Genomic DNA, 20935 nt, shown 5'->3' on the forward strand with positions numbered 1-20935 from the left:
TGGATTTAGCACTGGCGCTATGAAAAGCACGTGCCGAATCACTTCTTAATTCTAGCCTTAGAAGTGGGGCCCGTCAAGTAACATCTGCTTTCTTTTAAGTCATCTCCATCTTTTGTTATGACTTACCTGGTCATTATCTTTATCTATACGTATATGTGTTTTAGTGTTTGTCTACCTGTTGTCTTTTGTTCGTCTGTCTAGTTATAGCGATAAAGTTTTTGGGAAGGAAAATCTGCTTCACGCAGGATTATAACGTGGAACTACACTGCACTGTTATTGCCATACTATGGCAATAACAGTGCACATACTTGTGCATCGCTTGCGAAAATGCTATTGGCCAGTTTGACATTACGTGTGACGTCACACATGACGTCATTAATCAAGTCATAATCACTGGGTTTTCATGCTTCAAATAATTTCGGAGTTGACCTCTGCCAATTAATTTGCACCTTACCTTTCCAACGGTTTGGAGTTGCAATTTATCGATTTTCCCAGACAAGCTATGTACTCCTCATAACAGAAATTAGTAAAGTCGATTCGCTTTCAGGTTACGGTCGCTTTTCAATTCACGTTTCATACACTTGTTGCATTAACTAGCATTAACATTAATTAAGATGAGTATTTTCATTTTGTTTTTATCGCTACCCTTCATATTGCAAAACGGCAACAGACTTTACCACTTGCTATACAGTGATTACTTCAGAGGTTGCATGAACGATAGTCTCTTTTATTACGACGATGATGAATTATATATTGAATTGAATAGAAAAAAGCTTCTATTTACAGACAGAATGAAAGTGTGATATTAACAACATAAATGATGTAGTCAAAACACAAAAGATATTACAGGATGTTGTAATGATAAACCACAATAAAGTAAATAAAAATGTAATTATCTCGTTATCGTCATATGAGCAACCCATTGTTTGTGATAGTCATTAGAAGAGACCCGCGTGGTGGTGTGATGAAATGCGCTGAATATTTTTACCTCCACTCGAAAGAGCTAAGCCAGGTATAATTGATTCGAATTCATCCGCAGTGAACGTTTCTGTGACGTCGAATAGTAGTCTCACTGTGAATGACTTTGCACAAATTTAGCAAAGTGAAATGGCATCGAATCCTTTTGGGTTTTACCGTTTCTATGATTCGTAGTGAAAAAAACTTTAAATTCATTTGAAGCATAAAAACCCAGTAATAATCAAGCTGGCTTCACGATTATTATTATACTAAAGATTTAGACTAGTTAGCTTAAGTTACTAGCTTACCGGGTAAGTTACTCAAGTTCCTCTGGGTAAGTATTTGATTACTTGTGCAACGCCGGGCATTCACTAGTAAATACGTATTATCAGAGTTTTCTACATAGACATGGATATTTAGAAAAGTTTTGCCTATCACAATGTAAGAAGAAACTTGAAGTAGGTTCTCTACTACTAGTCTATGACTGGTGACATTGACATTACTCATTTTAGACTGAGGAGTTGTCCATTCTTTATGAAACAGCTATTGTCTCTATTGAAGGCTTCGGGTTGTTTCATACGTTGCGAGCTTGCAAGAACAGAGCAGCAATGGGTAATCATTAATAACTGTAGATTTTATAGTAGATTGGAAATACGGTCTAATGACTGTCAGATTGTAGTTGGCTTGTCTTTTGTATGTAACGCTTTGTAATGTTTTTTTTTCCATTTAAATAGCCAGTAAGCTTAGTACCACTCATTTAGTAAGCATGTAACCAGTTGTACCTCGTCAATTCTTTACCAATCAATGCAGGACAGTGTCAAGTCAAGCGATCAACCAAAACTTTGTATGTGGTTTAAAAATGGCTGTAGAATTATTGCTATTCAGTGAGCTCTTTTCTTCACAACAGCAGCTGCCAGTGGTAGTCAAGAGTTGGACTTGCCTCCATTAAACTACAAGAAATGGGGCCTAAGGAATCAGGGACAGGCATTTGATCACATTTCTGCTGGAACCTATATAGCCAACCCTTTTGATCAGCTGCAGGCAGCTTCCATGGTGAGTCGACCTCATCTACCTCGAGAGTCATCATGTTATCATCATTATTAAAGTCTTACAACTGCTTATTATTATTATTAAAGTCTTACAGTAACTTGTTATTATTGTCTTTACAGTTATTTGTTATTATCTTTTCTATTATTATATATTTTATAGTTGCGGTTAAAAAGGTGAAAAACTTGCCTTTTTAAACAATGTTCTATTGGTTGATACAGTGTCGATAGTGAGAAAATAGTGTTTATTTTATTATAATAGTTGCATAGACTTCACTAGTTGACCGTCAGTTGACTCAATTTTACATGTTCATAACTTGGTAGTGAACAGCATGACATGGTAGATATGTCTTTACAAAAAATTAGATTTGGTATTTATGAAATATTCAACTTTTTGGTCTAGCTTAGCTTTGTGTACATTTCTCATTTTGTAAGAATATTATATGCTCATGCATATAACATCAGTCCAGCTGTTGATATTCACAGAGTTTGATTTTCTACAAAATAGTTTAAAATCCAAAGTATGGGATGCTACATTCCTTTGATTATGAATATACGACTGAATATTCACTATGTTTCCATGGTGCGCAGTACTGCGAAGCAGCCCCCTCCGAAGTCGAGGGGATTGTACGTTTCCATGCTGCTCAGTGGTTTTCAGCAAATTAGCCAGAGAAGAGAAATTGTATAAATCGAGTCGCCTGATGGAGAAATAGAATCGCGGATCGCGGATACCAAACGTCATAAACGGTCTTTTTATGATTCTGTCGTCATTATACTTTTATTTACAATACACATTCACAAGGTTTTACAAACCTTAACACACTTTTTACAAAGTAATATATTTTTAATAAGTATTTTTAAGTAATATATTATTTAAACGTTAATTTAGGACTTGCCACCTATTTTTCGAAAAGTGTTGGCATCGATAACAAAGTCCAGGAAAGTAATCACCTCATCATCCTCGTGAATGCAGACCATAATTAAATTTAGGTGAAAGAAGATCGGAAGAATAGAAAAAAAACAAGATTAGCAGGACAACTTTTGTACTAGTTTATGGCCCTTGAAGAATCCGTCTCCACGGCATGAGAGCTATGCGCAGCCACTGCGCAGTCGCTGTTTCCTTGCTGCGAATTTGCACTGGCTTCGCACTGATCAGTGCACAGTGATTTCAGTGCGAAGACGCCGTTTCCATGATTCGGAGATGGCGCAACTCCGAAGCACTGCGCATCATGGAAACATAGTGATTGTCCACTCTACAGTAATTTATACTTCATTTGTTTGAACAGTTTACGTTTTTCAGCATTTTCTAGCATAAACCAATAATAAAATGTGCCTCGCATCTCACTTTTAGCGACATACTGAGCTTTAGGTTTATCTAAAATATCAGTTGAACAATTTTTAAAGTATACTGAGCTTATCATGGTATTAATCTGTGCAGCTTGTAAGCTCACACTCGCTATTGATAGAATAATAGTATGTTGCACAACTGGTGAAGACACTTCACTGGACAATGGAGGATTAGCGTTCTTGTAGTTTATACGGAAGCTGGTAATAGAGTAATTATTGCCTACCAGGTTGCTTTCCATCGCTGCAGGCGATAATGCAAACACATCGCACTCTTTCTTGTCACTAATTACGGATAATCAAAAACTAGTACGTTTCGATATGGTTACTACAGATTGTATGGGTCATTTGTTATACTGATGTAGTGTACACATTTGTTATACTGATAAAGTGTACACATTTGTTATACCGATGAAGTGTACACATTTGTCATACCGATGAAGTGTACACATTTGTTATACTGATAAAGTGTACACATTTGTTATACCGATGAAGTGTACACATTTGTTATACTGATAAAGTGTACACATTTGTTATACTGATAAAGTGTACACATTTGTTATACCGATAAAGTGTATACATTTGTTATACTGATGAATTGTACACATTTTTTATACCTATGAAGTGTACACATTGGCACTATTGAGCTTTTTTTAGGTTGGATTCAGAGAGCAGATATCTCCAGTACCACCTACTTGCCATGTGTATGCGTGTGCTGGTGAGAATCCATATGTCGGTATCTATCATGCCATCGATGTAAGTATCTTACTTGAGTTGAATTACAATAACAGAATCCGATTGATTTATAGAATCGATTGATTTTGAATTTGAACTCAGTAGCTAAAGCTTCATTTTCACTTGATGGTTGTAATTTTCCACACATCGCACTTTATCATTGTGCTTTAGTCATGCTATAGCATTAATGTATGACAGTAATTCCACTACTGACATGTAACTTACAGTGGTGTGCGAAGCTAACTAGACCCTCTTTGTTGGAAAACTAAAATTCTTGTTTACAACATTGTTACTCATTGTGAATATAGTTAATAACTATAAATTATGTATTAAATTCATCCTCATTTTCTCCTCATTTTAAATATGTAAACCAAATAGCTGTGATTTATGTTTTTGAATGATTTTGTAGGCTAAATTCTAAACAATTAATTTTTTAATGGTACAAGATAACCATTTGTACAAAAATGATCACGTCACATCATTTTATTTGCATATTTCAAGTCATATATGTGGCCCACCTAAAATGTGTTTAAAAAATTGAAATACATAAGTAGGCTTTGTTCAGTGGTTGGGGTGCTGACTTATGGGCAGAAGGTTGGTGGTTCAAGACACACAAAGAGCATTGATTGTGTTAAGGTCTGTGGTTCAAGACACAAAGAGCATTGGTTGTGTTAGGAAGATCAGTTGTTCAAGACACACAAGAAGCATTGGTTGTGTTAGGAAGGTCAGTTGTTCAAGACACACAGAGAGCATTGGTTGTGTTAGGAAGGTCAGTTGTTCAAGACACAGAGAGCATCGGTTGTGTTAAGAAGGTCAGTAGTTCAAGACACACCCAGAGAATTGGTTGTGTTAGGAAGGTCAGTGGTTCAAGACACATAGAGCATTGGCGGTATTATTAAGGTCTGTGGTTCAAAACACACAGAGAGCATTAGTGGTGTTAGGAAGGTCAATGGTTCAAGACACAGAGAGCATTGGTGGTGTTAGGAAGGTCAGTAGTTCAAAACACACAAAGAGCATTGGTGGTGTTAGGAAGGTTGGTGGTTCAAGACACACAGAGAGCATCTGTGGTGTTGGAAGGTCTGTGGTTCAAGACACATATAGAGCATTGGTGGTGTTAGGAAGGTCAGTGGTTCAAGACACATAGAGCATTGGTGGTATTAGGAATTGGTGAAGCCATTGCCATGAGAGACCCGCCCACGATAGAATACCTATAACTAACCAAGATGCACTTAAAAAGCCAGAAATGAGGATAATGTTTTTACTAATATATCTACATACGCAGTTGGAGCTATAACATGCTCGTCACTGATGATGTGGTAGCAATCCAACCACTATATGAGCATGAATGTCACCAAAACAAGCATCTGCCGTAGAGGTTCCTGAACCACGACGATATTATTAGATCGAGTGATTGTGATTACATCTATGCTCTCTGGAAAGAATCTGTTTTCAGGAACTTTGAGTTGCTTATCTAATCTATCATAGGATTTTCAACATCTCTTAATTAATCCTTTGTGTGTGTGAGCAACTACCCTAGTACAAGTTCTATGCTTTGCAAAATTCACATATATTATGTGTGATGCAAGAACAGGGTAGGAACTTTAGCAAATAAAAATGTGTGTTTGCATGGTTACAGATATTATTTACCTAAAGACACCTTTTTGTAATATCACAAGTTATAAAAATGTTTGCAACAAAATAATCGTTTGAAATGTTTTAGATGTAAAACTCTTAGTATGCACTGATTTTATTGGCTAGATGTTCAGTTAATTGTATTGCTAAAACAGAAATTTTTTTCTGAATCAAATTATTTTGTTTTCACGCCATGGCGTGCATATTTTAGGGGCAGTCCTACAGACTTTTACCAAATATAACAGGCATTGCTACGGAGCTAATCTCTGCTGGTGCTGCGAAACTTTTTTCTTGGGGCAGCAATTTTCTCAGGAAACAGGAACCTCCAAAAGATGAAAAAAAAGAAAAAAAGACTAAAGTGGAGGCAGCAACTCCAGTCTTTCGGAGGTATGCAAACCTCGTAGCTAACCTCATGAATATCTCCATGTTAGAGATCATCTCCTGATTTGTAGAGCTCAGGTAGACTCATGTTCAGCATTTTTGATAATCTCAATTTATTGACTTAGAGTAATATCCTGTTTCTCAAAAAGAGTTTTTGTCTAATTTAAACATCCAAATTCTAATGTACCCTATAAAACGGAGTTATGGCAAACACAAGCTGTTCTCTGTTGAAGGTAAGATGAGTATTTGTGTACTTGAGGGTAAGATGCTAGTGAAACATTTTCATGGTACCAAATATAGTGGAACATTGTCGTATGACATAATTCATTCCAGTGTTGGGATCTTAAGGCAAAAAATGTCATATAGAGAGGTAAAGAAACCTATAGTAATTCTCTGCTGCCAATACCTCTTGCTAAAAACATCAAAATTTTATTTACATAATGTACATATTAATAATTAGTAACCAAATAGTATATTAACCTTGATATCTATAGTTAGCTACAGTAACTTTAGTGTATTTAGTAATTATGATCTGCTTATGATTATGGTTATGATTCTTACTTCTTCCTTTACTAACGATTCATTGCTAACATATTAAAGTTATATATGTAGTTATATACGTATAATGAATTAAAGTTTATAGAAAATATTATATTAAACGCTAAAGCGCACAATAAATCTTCACTTTCACTACTTTTCACAAATTTTCATTTCACTCATGCAATATCAAGCATTTACGAAACACAAAGAATGCTTAACTGAAAGACATCAAGCATCATATTTCTTTTAGGCGTTGTGGGAGAGATTTCAGTGAGTAGCATATCGGCATCTTCATTATTCCTACGTATTCAGCACACCGACCGCCAAATGTGAATTCCGAGAAACATTTTTGTTGATATTGTATGGCGAAGAAAATATCAAAATGAGGGGACGAAAAAACATTGTGTTTCATATCATAAGGCGAAAAAAACCGTAAAACAAGGACATCATAACCTGGGGCTGCACTGTATGTTGAAATTCCAAGTTGGGTGATAATTCTTTAGCCTTGCATTTTAATGTTTGTTTATTTTTGTAATGCATGAAATGTTTCATCAGAAACTCTAAGCTGTTACCATTGATACGCAACCCCTTTTTTCATGGAGTTAACGATAAAAGTTTAAAAATGGACTCGTGGTGGACCACCTAGGATAATCCATAGCCATAGCACATTATAGAATTAATTATCTTTCAAGCCTTGAAAACATTTTAGGCCATTAGTTCAGCAAGAGTCTGAATCAATCTTTAGTTGTATACTAGCTGTGCTACCCGACGTTGCTCGGGTATTACAAATCAGCTTATAAACAATGAGAAGTAATGAGAGTTGCCTGCCACTTGCTATTAGCCTGGCAGATTACCAATGGAAAATTTTAGTAAGATAACTAATGACTATCACTTATTTACGCAATGACCCTGCATGGTATGCAAATTCATTGGGTATGTGCTCCCATATAGCGAATTATATCGACATGTACACAACTTAATCTCTGTGGCCTATTGGGTAGGGCGTCGGACTGGTGAAGGAACGGTCGTAGATCAAGTCTCCTTTGGTATGGATTCTTTATTCCAAGAATTTAATAGCTATTATAACCAGAATGCAGACAGACATACGACATAAAACATACTTTAAAAAATATATATATAGATTTAGTTACCAATATATAAATAAATATATATATACTTCACTTCACTTCAAAAATTAAGTTTGAAAAGCACTCAAAACACTATATTAAAACTATACGGATTACTTTGACTATATTAAAACAAAACGATGTTTATGACTAAAATTTCTGTTGAGTGCCAAGTGTGAAACAGCATTGTAGCCACCAGGACAAACTTTAGTCTTAAAAATCATTTGGATACGTATATATATATATAACTCTATATATTTAACTCTACTGCTTTTTATATTATATACTAGCTGTGCCACCCGGCGTTGCCCGTGTAATAGAAGAGTCTTTGGGCAGAAAATTGATTTGTATTTAACATATAACAACATTTTCCATTCTAACTTTCAAAGTACATATCATGAGAGAAGTGTGTCGTGTAGTTGAAATAAATTAAGAGAAAAATAAAAACAACTGTAAAGGTTTTAAAACTTTGTCAAACAACTGTACTTTTTAAGCTAGTAGCCTGGCATATTGCCAATGGAAAACTCTACTAAGCTAATTAATAAGGTTAGGCTTCCAATGACGGTAAGCCATGACTTTGAATCTGCATTGTTGTCCAGCTCAGCTGTTCTAATAATAGCTATAGCCGGATTTCCAATGACACACGAACGGACTTTGAGAAATATATATATATAGATTACACTATAATTCACTCTGCGCATAATGTATTGAGTGCTTTTTCTTTATTACTTACGAAATCATCATTTCTAGTGATAATATATAGACTATCAATATATAGTACTATTGATACTTTATCTATACTATATATTTGTACTATATAATATCTGTACTATAGATAGTATATATACTATCTATAGTATAGATTGTATATTATCTATATATATTAATAATATTATATATATAATATATAATACGGTGTATTATATATAATACAGATATATATTATGTCTATATCTATAAATTTCAAAGTTTGTCTGCGTGTACTTGTGTAGTTTGGTATGTCCAGCTATAACTATTAAAATCTTGAATGAAGAATCCATAATACGGAAGATTTGATCTCTGAATCTCCCATTCGCCAGGCAAATGCCTTATCAATTTAATTACGCGAGATTGATGGATTCAGTGGGCGATATATGTTGCAATGTGGGTGCAAAAACGTTACCGCTCTCCGTTACGGCACAACATCATTCTATGTATTAGTAAGAGCCGTAGATGGCCAGCTTACTTAAACTAGCCATTGGCATTGTGCCAAGCTAATGGTAAATGGCATTGTTTATAAGCCGAGGTGAGGTGACCTTTGCATGAACTTCAAGAAAAATCGGCAAAATTGATCTTTGTTAAAACGCTCAAAAGAAAAAGATGTCTTTTCTTCTGAGCATTTCAACAACGATCAAGTTTTGCCAATTTTAATCTAAAAAACGTCCTGGCAATAATATCACCTCAAACAACAAACCAATCTCAAGTGATAGAAAAATCTATACTTTTTGATAAAAAAGTTTTAAACTTTACATTAGAAGCATTTAATTTGAAACAAACATTTATGCTTTTGATTTATATTATAGTTTGTATATGTACATGTATCTACTAATAAATAAGTAAATACATGGACTTGTGACAGTGCTCTGATAACTTGAACACTTTCGCTCGGTCCCGTGAAGTTCGAGTTATCCATGTTTGACTGTATATATATATATTAGTTTTAGGTTTGTAAGGAGCAAAAGTCAAGATAATTGTAAGCATGATCACTATATTTTATGGTATAGTAAGGCCAGTTTCATTCTCTCTTTAAATTTAACAAGTTTTACTATAACTAACTTTTAGTGTCTTTAGTATATTTTTTGTATATATTTGCTGGAATATTGCATATCATTAGTAGATTATCATTATTAGTAAACTGAGTGGTTTACCATGCTTACAAGGCATTTTAGTGAAACAGGTATGAGGGAAATAGCAAGTTGGACAGGCCAATAAGAAATTACAGCATCTCGTTGCACTCAGTGTCACAAGGTAACGATAGAGGTGCGCGGCGCTGACATTATTACTCATGTCACTTTCTCTCTGATGCAGGTTTAGTGTTCAGGACAAGAGACGACTGGGTTACTCCATGTGTCTGTCTCCGTGTGGCTTGGTGGCTGCTGTCACTGACTCACTAGGCAGAGTGATCCTCTTAGACGTAGCAAGGGGTGTTATTAAGAGAATGTGGAAAGGGTACAGAAATGCTCAGGTATGATCCATGCATGCTTCGTTTACTTTACAGCTCTAGAAACAGCTAGAGTGGATGGCAAGTTAAAGATAGCTGTATTAATATTTTAAATCAGTAGATTGCGATGCATTGAAACAAGGTTTTGAATATAATATGCAGTCAAACCTCTTTATTCGAAGTTGGTTTGTTCCAAGATCTGAACATTCTATACCAAATCCATGGAATGTTCCTCTAAGTATACACAATGTTTAGTTCAATCTGATCCACAGCCCTAATAAATACTGCACATAATTATACATAGCATTAAAACAAAAGCATTGTATAAAACTGTTTCAATAATTAACGTAAAAATCATATTGCATATAGAAAATAAAGTAACAAATTAGTTAGCAATAAAAGGAGCCTTTCGTTGTTAATTTACTGTAAAGAAATACAGATGAAAGCGTAGGTGTGGCCATAGGTAGGTTTGGCCATAGGTAGGTTTGGCCATAGGTAGGTTTGGCCATAGGTAGGTTTGGCCATAGGTAGGTTTGGCCATTGGTAGGTTTGGCCATAGGTAGGTTTGGCCATTGGTAGGTTTGGCCATAGGTAGGTTTGGCCATAGGTAGGTTTGGCCATAGGTAGGTTTGGCCATAGGTAGGTTTGGCCATAGGTAGGTTTGGCCATTGGTAGGTTTGGCCATAGGTAGGTTTGGCCATAGGTAGGTTTGGCCATAGGTAGGTTTGGCCATAGGTAGGTTTGGCCATTGGTAGGTTTGGCCATAGGTAGGTTTGGCCATAGGTAGGTTTGGCCATAGGTAGGTTTGGCCATAGGTAGGTTTGGCCATAGGTAGGTTTGGCCATAGGTAGGTTTGGCCATTGGTAGGTTTGGCCATAGGTAGGTTTGGCCATAGGTAGGTTTGGCCATAGTTAGGTTTGGCCATAGGTAGGTTTGGCCATTGGTAGGTTTGGCCATAGGTAGGTTTGGCCATAGGTAGGTTTGGCCATAGGTAGGCAGCAGTGTCTGAGGTACATAACACAACTTACTCCAACTTAGACTAGATAATGTTTTAACTAACTTAGTCCATTTATTTTATATTATTTTTTTTTCACATTTCATTTTTAATTTTCACCATTCTCTTTACTTATGCTTAAAAAGCTGCAACATTTTGAGACACTTCAAACACTGTCTAGTCGAAAATTACTTCAGATGTGGTATTAAATATTCGCTGAAATTGCATGTTGGGAAATATTCATTTTGAAGCTAATGTAAGTCAAGGTGGATTGTATTCATGTAGGCTCTACTTTTGCTGTCGTTAGTTTGACTGCAATACTTAGTTGCCATTTGCAGCCTTGTTTGCCCCTCTTTGTTTTTTAGTTTATGACTTCAAAGAGCTAGCAAAACTGTTGAATAGTAATGGTAGACCTTTGCTTGAGTTCTAGTTTAGAAGTTGCTTCGATTTGAATTATTTATGCATGCCAGGCTCTCTACACTGATATAAAACTTTAATATTTCAATTATTATATTTTATTGGAATTGATTTATTGATGTATTCTGTCAGATTCTGTGTCAGCTCTGACAGTCATATAGGTGTGTCACTTCTAAACAGGTGTTTTAAAAAGCGCTTTGGAATCTTTTGGAAAACTTAGTCCTAAGAATTGCTCTCACTCTGTCATTCATTTCGTTATTAACTTTTTTGCTCTTTGTATGCGTGTTCATATTTCACTACAGGTTGGATGGATGAGTGTAAAGGAGCGGCCTTCCACTAAACCCGTCCTACGGCGCAGCGCCTTTTTCCTGCTCATCTATGCACCCAAGAGGGGCCTTTTAGAGGTTTGTATAGCACTTTTACTATTCATAGGCTATGGAATGTTACCATCATTTAAACAAACATTTTGACTTTTTTCCAGTTGCAAGAATATACATATATACTAATGATCTGTAGTGTTACATATAGGCATTGTTTCACAGCCTACCGATTGGTTCACCTTGACTCTTGTTTCTATTTGTATAATCTTTGTTAACATTTTTTATGTTTTACCTCTTGAGGTCTTGCTGTTGCTGTTGAGCATTTGATCTCAGATGTTAAACAACCAAATATATTTTTTAAACGTTTCACTTTTCTGTCACAATCAGAGTTTAGCGATTGTTTGTATCCTATGTAATGTATTTTATGTAATCAGACAATTGTATACCACTAGTAGCCGAATGCCTAAAAAATACTTCTTAGTGCCCGAAAAATATTTTTAGCAAATACTAGTTAAATGCTCGGCGTTGTATGGGTAGTAGAATTATAATTATCTAATAATGAATTTGAGTAACTTGCCTAGAAAGCTAGATCTTTACTAAAATCTTTACTAAAACAATACTCGTAGTTTGGGCTAGCTCAACAACTGTTACACGTAATGGTCAACAGTTCTTGTTATTAACCCAAGCATGCGCTTTAAGCATGAGTATCTTAACCAATGCAATGACTATTTACCCAAAAAATGCATAGGATTCCGTGTAGCTTAATAGTTAAGCTTGCTGCCTCTAAACCCGGAAATCCTGAGTTCAAATTCAGTGCTATGCAGATTTTTTGTTGTTAGGTTTACATGCTATAACAGGACTGAAGGTTTAACAAAAAGTCAAACACAGATTTATATACATAGACTAGTCTCTTAGTGAAAACTTAGAAATTGTCCAGTTTTACAAACATTTTCAATTGTCTCTTCATGCAGCAAGGAAGCAGTTTAATACATGGATTTAGTTTTACTTTATATAGAGCTTGTGGTTCTGACGCAGTCAATGTTCGCATTTCGTTAACATTATTATAGTATTTGTTCAAGCTTGCTCCAAGTTGTGTGGTAGTACAAGTAGTAGAGATAAATTAGGGTCACTTTCAACGTCGTTACGCCGTACCACCTCCAACCGTCATGGTATGACGCGCTGAATAGAAAGTGTGAGTAAGTGTTTTCCTAAATGCTCAGTTTTAATAACACAGAGTCAGTTTGTATCTTGCCAAAATGCCATTCACTGACAAGTTTAAGTGTTCATCTTCTGAGCAAGATCATTCCCGGGAAGGTGAGTTATTCTCTGAAGGACACTGAATATTGTATTCTTATACCTTGCTGTCACAACGATGTGTAACATTATTATTTTATGGCGACAATAGACATAACAGAATACATATTTACTGTCTGGATATGATTACAGGTATGGCTGGCAGACAGTGGCTCACGGGTTGGAGCATTTAATGTGGGCAAGGGCTGCAGGCTAATATACCCAGGCTGTTCTCTTCTAGGAGTCAATAGTTCTACATATAAGCTAGTCAAAGGAAAGATATGCCAGTGCTTCTTGCTAAATGCTGATGGAGAGCTTCTGTATATAACCATTCCTTTCCATCTCGCTCTCAGGTTTGCCTAGTCAACTCATTTCACCCATATTTAACCAGTGGTAAGAAAGTCAAACTAGTAGAATGTTCTTTCTGGTGTTTATTGAAACTTGGGCATGAAGCTATATTACTGCAACTGGTTTCTCATCACAATCATTTCATGTTACATGTAGCTTTAGGGTACACATCAAATCTCAATATTCGCTAATTAAGAATGTCTCGTCAATAGATTTTTCAATTTTATGTACACAGTGATGCCAATAGTAAAGGTGCTCATGATCGTCAGCTGATGTCATTGGCTAAGGCAGTGCTCAAGGAAAGAGAGCAGGAGCCACAGGCTATGACTACTGCATTGTGGGAGTCCATTAGCAAGCTTAAATTGACTACCTCACTCACAGTCGTAAGTTGTGCTTTCTTGATTATATAGGTAAAGAGTCCTTTGCTTCGTGTACCATGTGATAAGTAAGTTGTGCTCTCTTGTCTTTACAGTTGGTAAGCTTTTTGCACTACATAGCCCCTTGATCCGTAGTTATAAGTTGTGTTCTCTTATCTATGTTGGTAGAAGGTGTGTAGCCGTGTCTGACTGTCTATTTCATATCTGTAAGTTGTGCTGTCTTTTTTGCACAGACCATGAGGAGTTCACTTAACTCATAGTTGTAGGATAACTTTCTTATTTATGTTAAGAGCGCTTCTATTGCTTTGTGTAATAACTGAAGATGGTTGTGTGGTAAAAGAAGTTTTGAAGACAGATTTTGCCTTTTTATATGTAACAAGTTATAAAACTACATTTCTTGTACCTCATTTGATACTCATCATCATGTGGATGAAAATTGGGACAATGCAATCAGATAGTATTAGAAACTTGAGCTACAAGACAAGAAGTCATTTGCCTCTAAAATATTTTATCACTGAATAATTAAAAGTTGCAATAATCACTTGTTTGATTAATCCAAGTGAGTTGGGACAAATCATCTTGTAGTTTTTATACTTCAAAGCAGCTGACTTTTATATCACAATACTTTGTAAGCTGGTATTGTGTGAAATAGATGATTTAGTTTACGATAAAAAAACCCAAATTCTGAAAGTAGAAATATGTAAACATTTAGACAGAATCTGGAAGATGTGCTAACAAATGGTCAAACTACCTTTGATCTCACTTTGACCATGATTGGTTTGCATAAACACATCTTATTGCTAAACATATTGCTTCTATTTGCTGTTTATCTGTATTATTATTATTATTACTAGCAAGGCTTTAGTAGGTTCTTTTATCATTTTGGGTAGCTTTTCTATTTTTGTCAAGGTTGTCATTTTTTAAAATAAGGCCTTTCGGAGTTCCGTTATGATATTGGAGTAAGTAGATTTTACTATTTTTCACATATTGTCTTTTTTAAACAATCAAGTTTATCTTACAGATAATCGAGAAGATGCTGGCCACTAGTCACATTACTAGTCAGACAGCTGTGGACATAATAGATAAAACCATAGATTTAGTCAAACAGAGAACTCGGCAGACTTCATCCAGTGAAAAGCGTAAGTGTATTTCATTTTGTGTAGCAGCTGAAAAGGTTATGGTAGGTACTGTGATTCAGATATTTGTATTCGCTCTTCTTTATTTTAAACATAGAAAGATAAAAATCACCTAGAAGGATTACAAGAACCTAGAAAGAGAACAAGCACAAAAAATAATGAGAACATAAAAGCATAACAAGAAGCTAGAAAGAGAACAAATAATATTAGACAGTGATAGGTTTAGCTGGTTTCTTTTTTGCCATACTTTTTATTGGATAAAAAGACCAACAGTTCTATTTGAAAATGACCAGGCCTTATTATCTTGGGAAAGCAGTACATTGCAATTATGGAAAAGGATGACCTGAAGTTTGTTTTCCCATTTAATTATTTCTTTGCATCTTTTGAATATCATGCGATTGCTTTTTTCTGGTAGTTTTTAGAGAATTGCTATTTTTGGAGGAATTGGCTAGTTGCACTAAAAGACTGCCCTCAAATTTATATGCATCATCTTCCATTTGAACTAGGTGTCGCAACTTATTCACTCAATCATGTACATATTTATTCTTGCCTCACTCTTCTTTTCATTATTATTCGTCAAATGTTTTCCTAGATATTTTTGGAGGCTGCGCTTGGACTGCTGTCACTTCGGAGTTGACGATCTGCACAAATGTGCAATAGTAGTATTCTGTTATGAATTTTAGTTGACTTTATTTAGTTTTCTACACAATTTACTTGTTAAGGTCACTTCTATTCTTGTATATAATCTGTTTATAAGGTTAGGTGATGGTCAATTGAAATTGGTTTTATTGTACGAATTTGTTTTTCTATGAGTGAAGCATAAGGATAGTTGTTTTTATGCAGTTTCTGAAGGAGCAGAGACGAGCATAGATGTTGAAAGTCGTTTACTGCTGGAACAATGCGAGTCAAGAAAAGTTCTTATTGCAATGCACAGCAAGTTGGTGGAATACTCGACCCAGTCTTTCGATAGCCAGGTTAGCCTCTTTTCTATATATCTGTCTTTACGCCAATTATTAAAGTAAAAAACCTGCCATATACAAGATGATAGTAGTACAGTTACTCCTTGCACATTATATTACAGTAATCTCTCGCTGTTTTACAGTTTGAACTAGCTCTAAATACTGAAGTTTCGCTTCAGTACTTTGTGGGGTCAAAAATAATCATGGAAAAAATGACAAATTCAGAAAAAGAATTATAATATATAAAATACAGGAATCTTTATCAATGATGTATGTATAATATATATATATTGAAATTTATCATACTTGGAACTAAAATCAGAGTGCTCAACATAGGTTGGAGCAGTATAAGTTAGAAAATTAAATAATTTACTTATCTTTTTTCCAGCTACTGGCAGTTTCTTGCTAGTGCAATCCTCAGTATATCCTCCGCAATATATATATATATATATATATATTTACAATTATCCCACGACCACACGAGCGGAGCGGAAGTGTGGGAGTTTTATGATAAATGCATGCGCACACAACTTACGAAAATTATTCATCAACAATGAGACAAACCCTCGTCAAGAAATTTCATCAAAAAATTTAAGCATCGGAATTTAAAGTCGTTAAAGTATAATAACGATACAAAACACATTTAAACCTATTTAAATATGTTACCAAGTCTTTGTAAACCAACGATAATATCTTAAAACTTACCCATCTGATCGGATTATACACAAATAGACAGATTAATTTGAACGAAAATTGCCACAAAAAGCTTGAAAAGCTCGGTTTAATAAAAGTTAAGACCGAAAATTGAAACGCCAATAAAGCCGTGCGACCGATTGTAGAACTATTTAGCAGTGCGCATTTCACGATAAAACCGTGCTCATTTCATCAGTCTATGGCATTTTTCACTTGTAATCGAAGTTATTCGAAGGTTTCTGTAATAAACGTAGACCGTTTGAGGCGTAGACCGATTTACAGGTACGAAATTGTGGTACACAGTTTATCAGCCTGTGTTTTTTGTCCAATCACCGAAGGTTTCATTATTTGAAACGTTAACCGAAATTCTTTACAACTTATGTACAAGCTAGGGCCGAACTACAACGCCCCTTCATGACGAGAACATTTCTTATTTTGCTACAGTTTTATACGATGTGAATACTCTTATTCGCTTTCTGTTAAAGATCGCTTATCAAAACCATTCTACATTCAACGCAACCAACTTTCAAACTGTGTATAGTACACAGTAGCTTGCCATTTTACTTCTAATTTTGCATTTCAGAGTTATAATAAACATATTTCTTTATTGTTGTTGAATTACATACATTACAGTAAATTAGGCCTACAGCTTTATAACACTTTAATAACAGCTTTTATTTTGCTGCAGTTTGCAGAAATCTTCGAGGCGCATGAACGCTCATAGGTTTTCTATTATTGCTGTATTACTATATTAACAATATTGGTTATTTTAATAATATCAGTGCATTTTACTTATAATATTGGCCAACATTGCATTTCTCCTATTGCAAGGGAGAGATATAAACGTGTAATATTTTCCTTTCATTGTTGTTGTTTGTCATGACCAAACACTTTTTAAATAAATTTTCTAAAAACCTATATAAATACCACTTCTCGATATTGCTACCTATTACGTTTTGAAATTTAATCAAAATTGTGTATTGTTTTTCTATTATTACTATATTAATAAAATTGATTATTCTAAGAGTATCAGTGCATTTTACTTCTAATATTGGCCAATATTGCATTTCTCCTATTGCAGGGGGAAAATATAAACATCTTTTCCATTCATTATTGCTTATTGTTGTATATAATAACACCCACACCCAGTACATTACAGCTACCATTGCAGTTATCCTATTGCACTGCAGAGCCATTTGATTGCTAATATTGCATTTCTCAACCATCAGTACCCTTTATTTTTTTGCCAGTATCTCTGGCCATCTCTTTGGTCGTGGGCTGTATGACAGTGGAATTTCTAGTATATATATATATATACAAACAATTTTATATATATATATTTATAAAATTGTTTCCTCACCCCGGTTAACCCGTATGGGTGATAGTTTCTGCTCTAACTTGGGTCTCCTACCAGAGACCTGGGAGTTTGAGCACTGGCCTCAAGATCTTACCTGTTCCCAGTAGCACACTTTTCTGCAACTCACCTGAGTTGATTGCTGTTGGTATTTGGGCAAGCCACATTTTATGCGCCGGTGTTATTGCGCCCAGTGCCCCAATGACTACTGGGATTACAGTTGTTCTTACATCCCAGCATTTTTCAATCTCTTCTCCAAGAGGGAGATATTTCTCTACCTTTTCTTTTTCTTTGCTGTCTATATTGTAGTCATTGGGTACTGCTATATCTATTATAGTAGTTCTCTTGTTCTCCTTGTCCACCACCACTATATCTGGTTGGTTTGCTAGGACATGCTTGTCAGTCCGGATGTAGAAGTCCCAGAGGATCTTTGCGCGGTCATTTTCATTGACCTTACTAGGAGTTTCCCACCAGTGTTGTGGTTTATTAAGGCCATACTCGTCACATAGACTTCTATACACAACACCTGCGACATGGTTATGCCGCTCAGTGTATGCATTTCGTGCTAGCTGCTTGCATCCACTGATGATGTGTTGGATGGTCTCAGGTGCATCTTTGCACAGTCTGCATCTAGGATCGTCTCTAGTGTGATAGATTTTCGTTTGGAGTTGCCTTGTTGGGAGCACTTGCTCCTGGGCTGCCATGATTAGCGACTCTGTATTGGCCGTTAGGTTTCCTTTGTTCAGCCACATATATGTCTGGTGAAGATCGCCAACCTTAGATATTTGTCAGTGGTAAGCACCATGAAGAGGTTTCGTGTGCCAGTCAATTTCCTCATCATCAGGGCGAAGGTCCATTGTAAGAGCAGCCGATTGAAGTTCAGCTAGCAACTTATCTGAAGCGGCCATGGAGGCTGCATAGGCTTTGATGCTTCGCTCTTCCTCCTTCACTGTCTGCTGTACACTTTTGAGTCCCCCTTCCGCCATCTTTCCTATCGAGATACAATCTAGTAGTATCAGATTTTGGGTGGAGTGCTCCATGCATGGTCAGCAGTTTACGAGTTGCTATATCTGTTTCCTTGATGGCTTCCTCAGTCCACTTTATTATGCCTGCTGGATATCTTATTACTGGCAGTGCGTCGGTATTTATTGCCATGACTTGGTTCTTGGCATTCAGCTGGCTCCGTAGGACCTGCCGAAGGCGTTTCTTGTATTCGTTAATGGCTTTGTGACGTACCTCGGCTTCGTGGTTGATGTTGCTTTGCATAATCCCCAAGTACTTGTACCCTTCTTCTATATCTTTGATGGTACCATTTGGCATTCTTAGGCCATCTGTGAGCATAGAATGGTTTTTCTTAAGGGTTAGCCTTCCACATTTCTCAATACTGAAGGTCATTCCGATGTCATTGCTGTATACCTGGGTGAGGTGTATTAGCGAATCAATGTCCCTTTTTTGTTAGTGTACAGCGTGATATATATATATATATATGTATATAGCGTGATATGTACAGTGTGATATATATATATATATATCACGCTGTACACTAACAAAAAAGGGACATTGATTCGCTATATATATATATATTAGCGCTGCACAGTGATCGCGTTAATTAAACGATTAACGTGATCAATACAAATACACGATTAACTGAGTTGAGCCAATTAATCTTCAAATAAAATACAACCGAGATGGTGATCATGATGTGGTTCCTTTGTATTCTTCAATACATAACACTAACATAGCAGGTTACCACCATTTAATTTACTAACAAATAAATATTATGACAAGCAGCACTTTCTTACCAATTATATACAGCCACAATTATTTTGCACTCAACTATGAAGACACAAAGTGAGTCGCTAACATTAAACTTGTTTAGACAATACAATGCGTTCGCACCGCGCCGATCTAGCCGTAAGCGGCTATATTGTTAGCTGTTCGAGCATGTTTCTAGGTAATAGCAAGGAAAGCGATTTCAGTATCTCACAGTCTATTTTTTCTTTATTTTTAAAAACTTTTTTAAGTAAATTATACATGTATTTTCATTTTTCAAAAAATCACAAACATATTTCAGCTTTAGAATATTAGTAATATAAGATTGACACTTTATTGCAACATGAAAGCAGAAAATGTCTCTCTTACTAGCTAGCGCATTTCCGTGCGTGTGTTGTTGGAAGTGCAAACAAGAAAGCGGAGCGCACTAAATGCCAGACAGAATTTGCCTACCACCACAGCGCATCATCATTAAAAGATAATTTAACTAATTCTCATCACACCGCGCAGAAATCATCACCAGCGGTCGCAGACAATATTTACTACTACTGTCCCCTGTGAGCGTCTATTCTCTAAAGCTGGCAATATTATATGTAGGAAGAGGGTATCTCTTTATTCGGATAATGTGAATAAACTGTGCTGCCTCAATCCTTGGCTGACTTAATTATAGACTTTCATAGACTGTTTTCATACTTATAATAATTATTACATTGTAACTTATGTACAATGTACATAACATATACTGCTGCTAACAATTGTCTCAAATATAATTAGTTTATATGTAGCTGTATTATTTGTTTTTGAATATGCAGGTTTTTGCTAGATTAATTCTAAGATTAATCGTAATCGAAGATTAACTAGTTCAGACCAATTATTAATCGTGATTAATTTTTATAATCGTTGTGCAGCTCTAATCTCATGACCAAACGAGCGGATGCGAAGTTTGGGAGTTTTTATGATAAATGCATGTGCACACAACTTACAAAAATTATTCATCAACAATGAGACGAACCCTTGTATAAAAATTTCATCAACCAATTTAACCATCGTTTTGTAGATTAGTTAAAGTATAATAACGATACAAAACACATATAGACCCATTTAAATATGTTACCAAGTCTTTGTAAATTATCGAAATTCTCTAAAAACTTACCCATCTGATCGGATTATACACAAATAGACAGATTTATTTGGACGAAAATCGTCATAAAACGCTTGAAAAGCTTGGTTTAGAAAAAGTTAAGACCGGAAATTGAAATGCCGGGCAACAGAGAATAGAACGATTAAATCGTGTGCATTTCGTGAAAAA

General features: G+C 35.6%; 1 protein-coding gene across 1 annotated transcript in view; it reads left to right on the forward strand.

Annotated features, from left to right (window-relative positions):
• The window catches only part of LOC137399549 (rab3 GTPase-activating protein non-catalytic subunit-like), a 56253-nt gene that overhangs the window by 6180 nt on the left and 29138 nt on the right, over positions 1-20935 (forward strand). The window contains exons 6-15 of the mRNA XM_068085713.1: positions 1470-1569; positions 1865-2010; positions 4005-4103; positions 5926-6101; positions 9830-9986; positions 11676-11777; positions 13140-13339; positions 13570-13717; positions 14733-14850; positions 15691-15821. Coding sequence (XP_067941814.1) covers positions 1470-1569; positions 1865-2010; positions 4005-4103; positions 5926-6101; positions 9830-9986; positions 11676-11777; positions 13140-13339; positions 13570-13717; positions 14733-14850; positions 15691-15821 — 1377 coding nt within the window. The remainder of the gene's footprint in view (positions 1-1469; positions 1570-1864; positions 2011-4004; positions 4104-5925; positions 6102-9829; positions 9987-11675; positions 11778-13139; positions 13340-13569; positions 13718-14732; positions 14851-15690; positions 15822-20935) is intronic.

This window comes from Watersipora subatra, chromosome 7 (assembly GCF_963576615.1).
Source record: "Watersipora subatra chromosome 7, tzWatSuba1.1, whole genome shotgun sequence".
NCBI lineage: Eukaryota > Metazoa > Bryozoa > Gymnolaemata > Cheilostomatida > Watersiporidae > Watersipora > Watersipora subatra.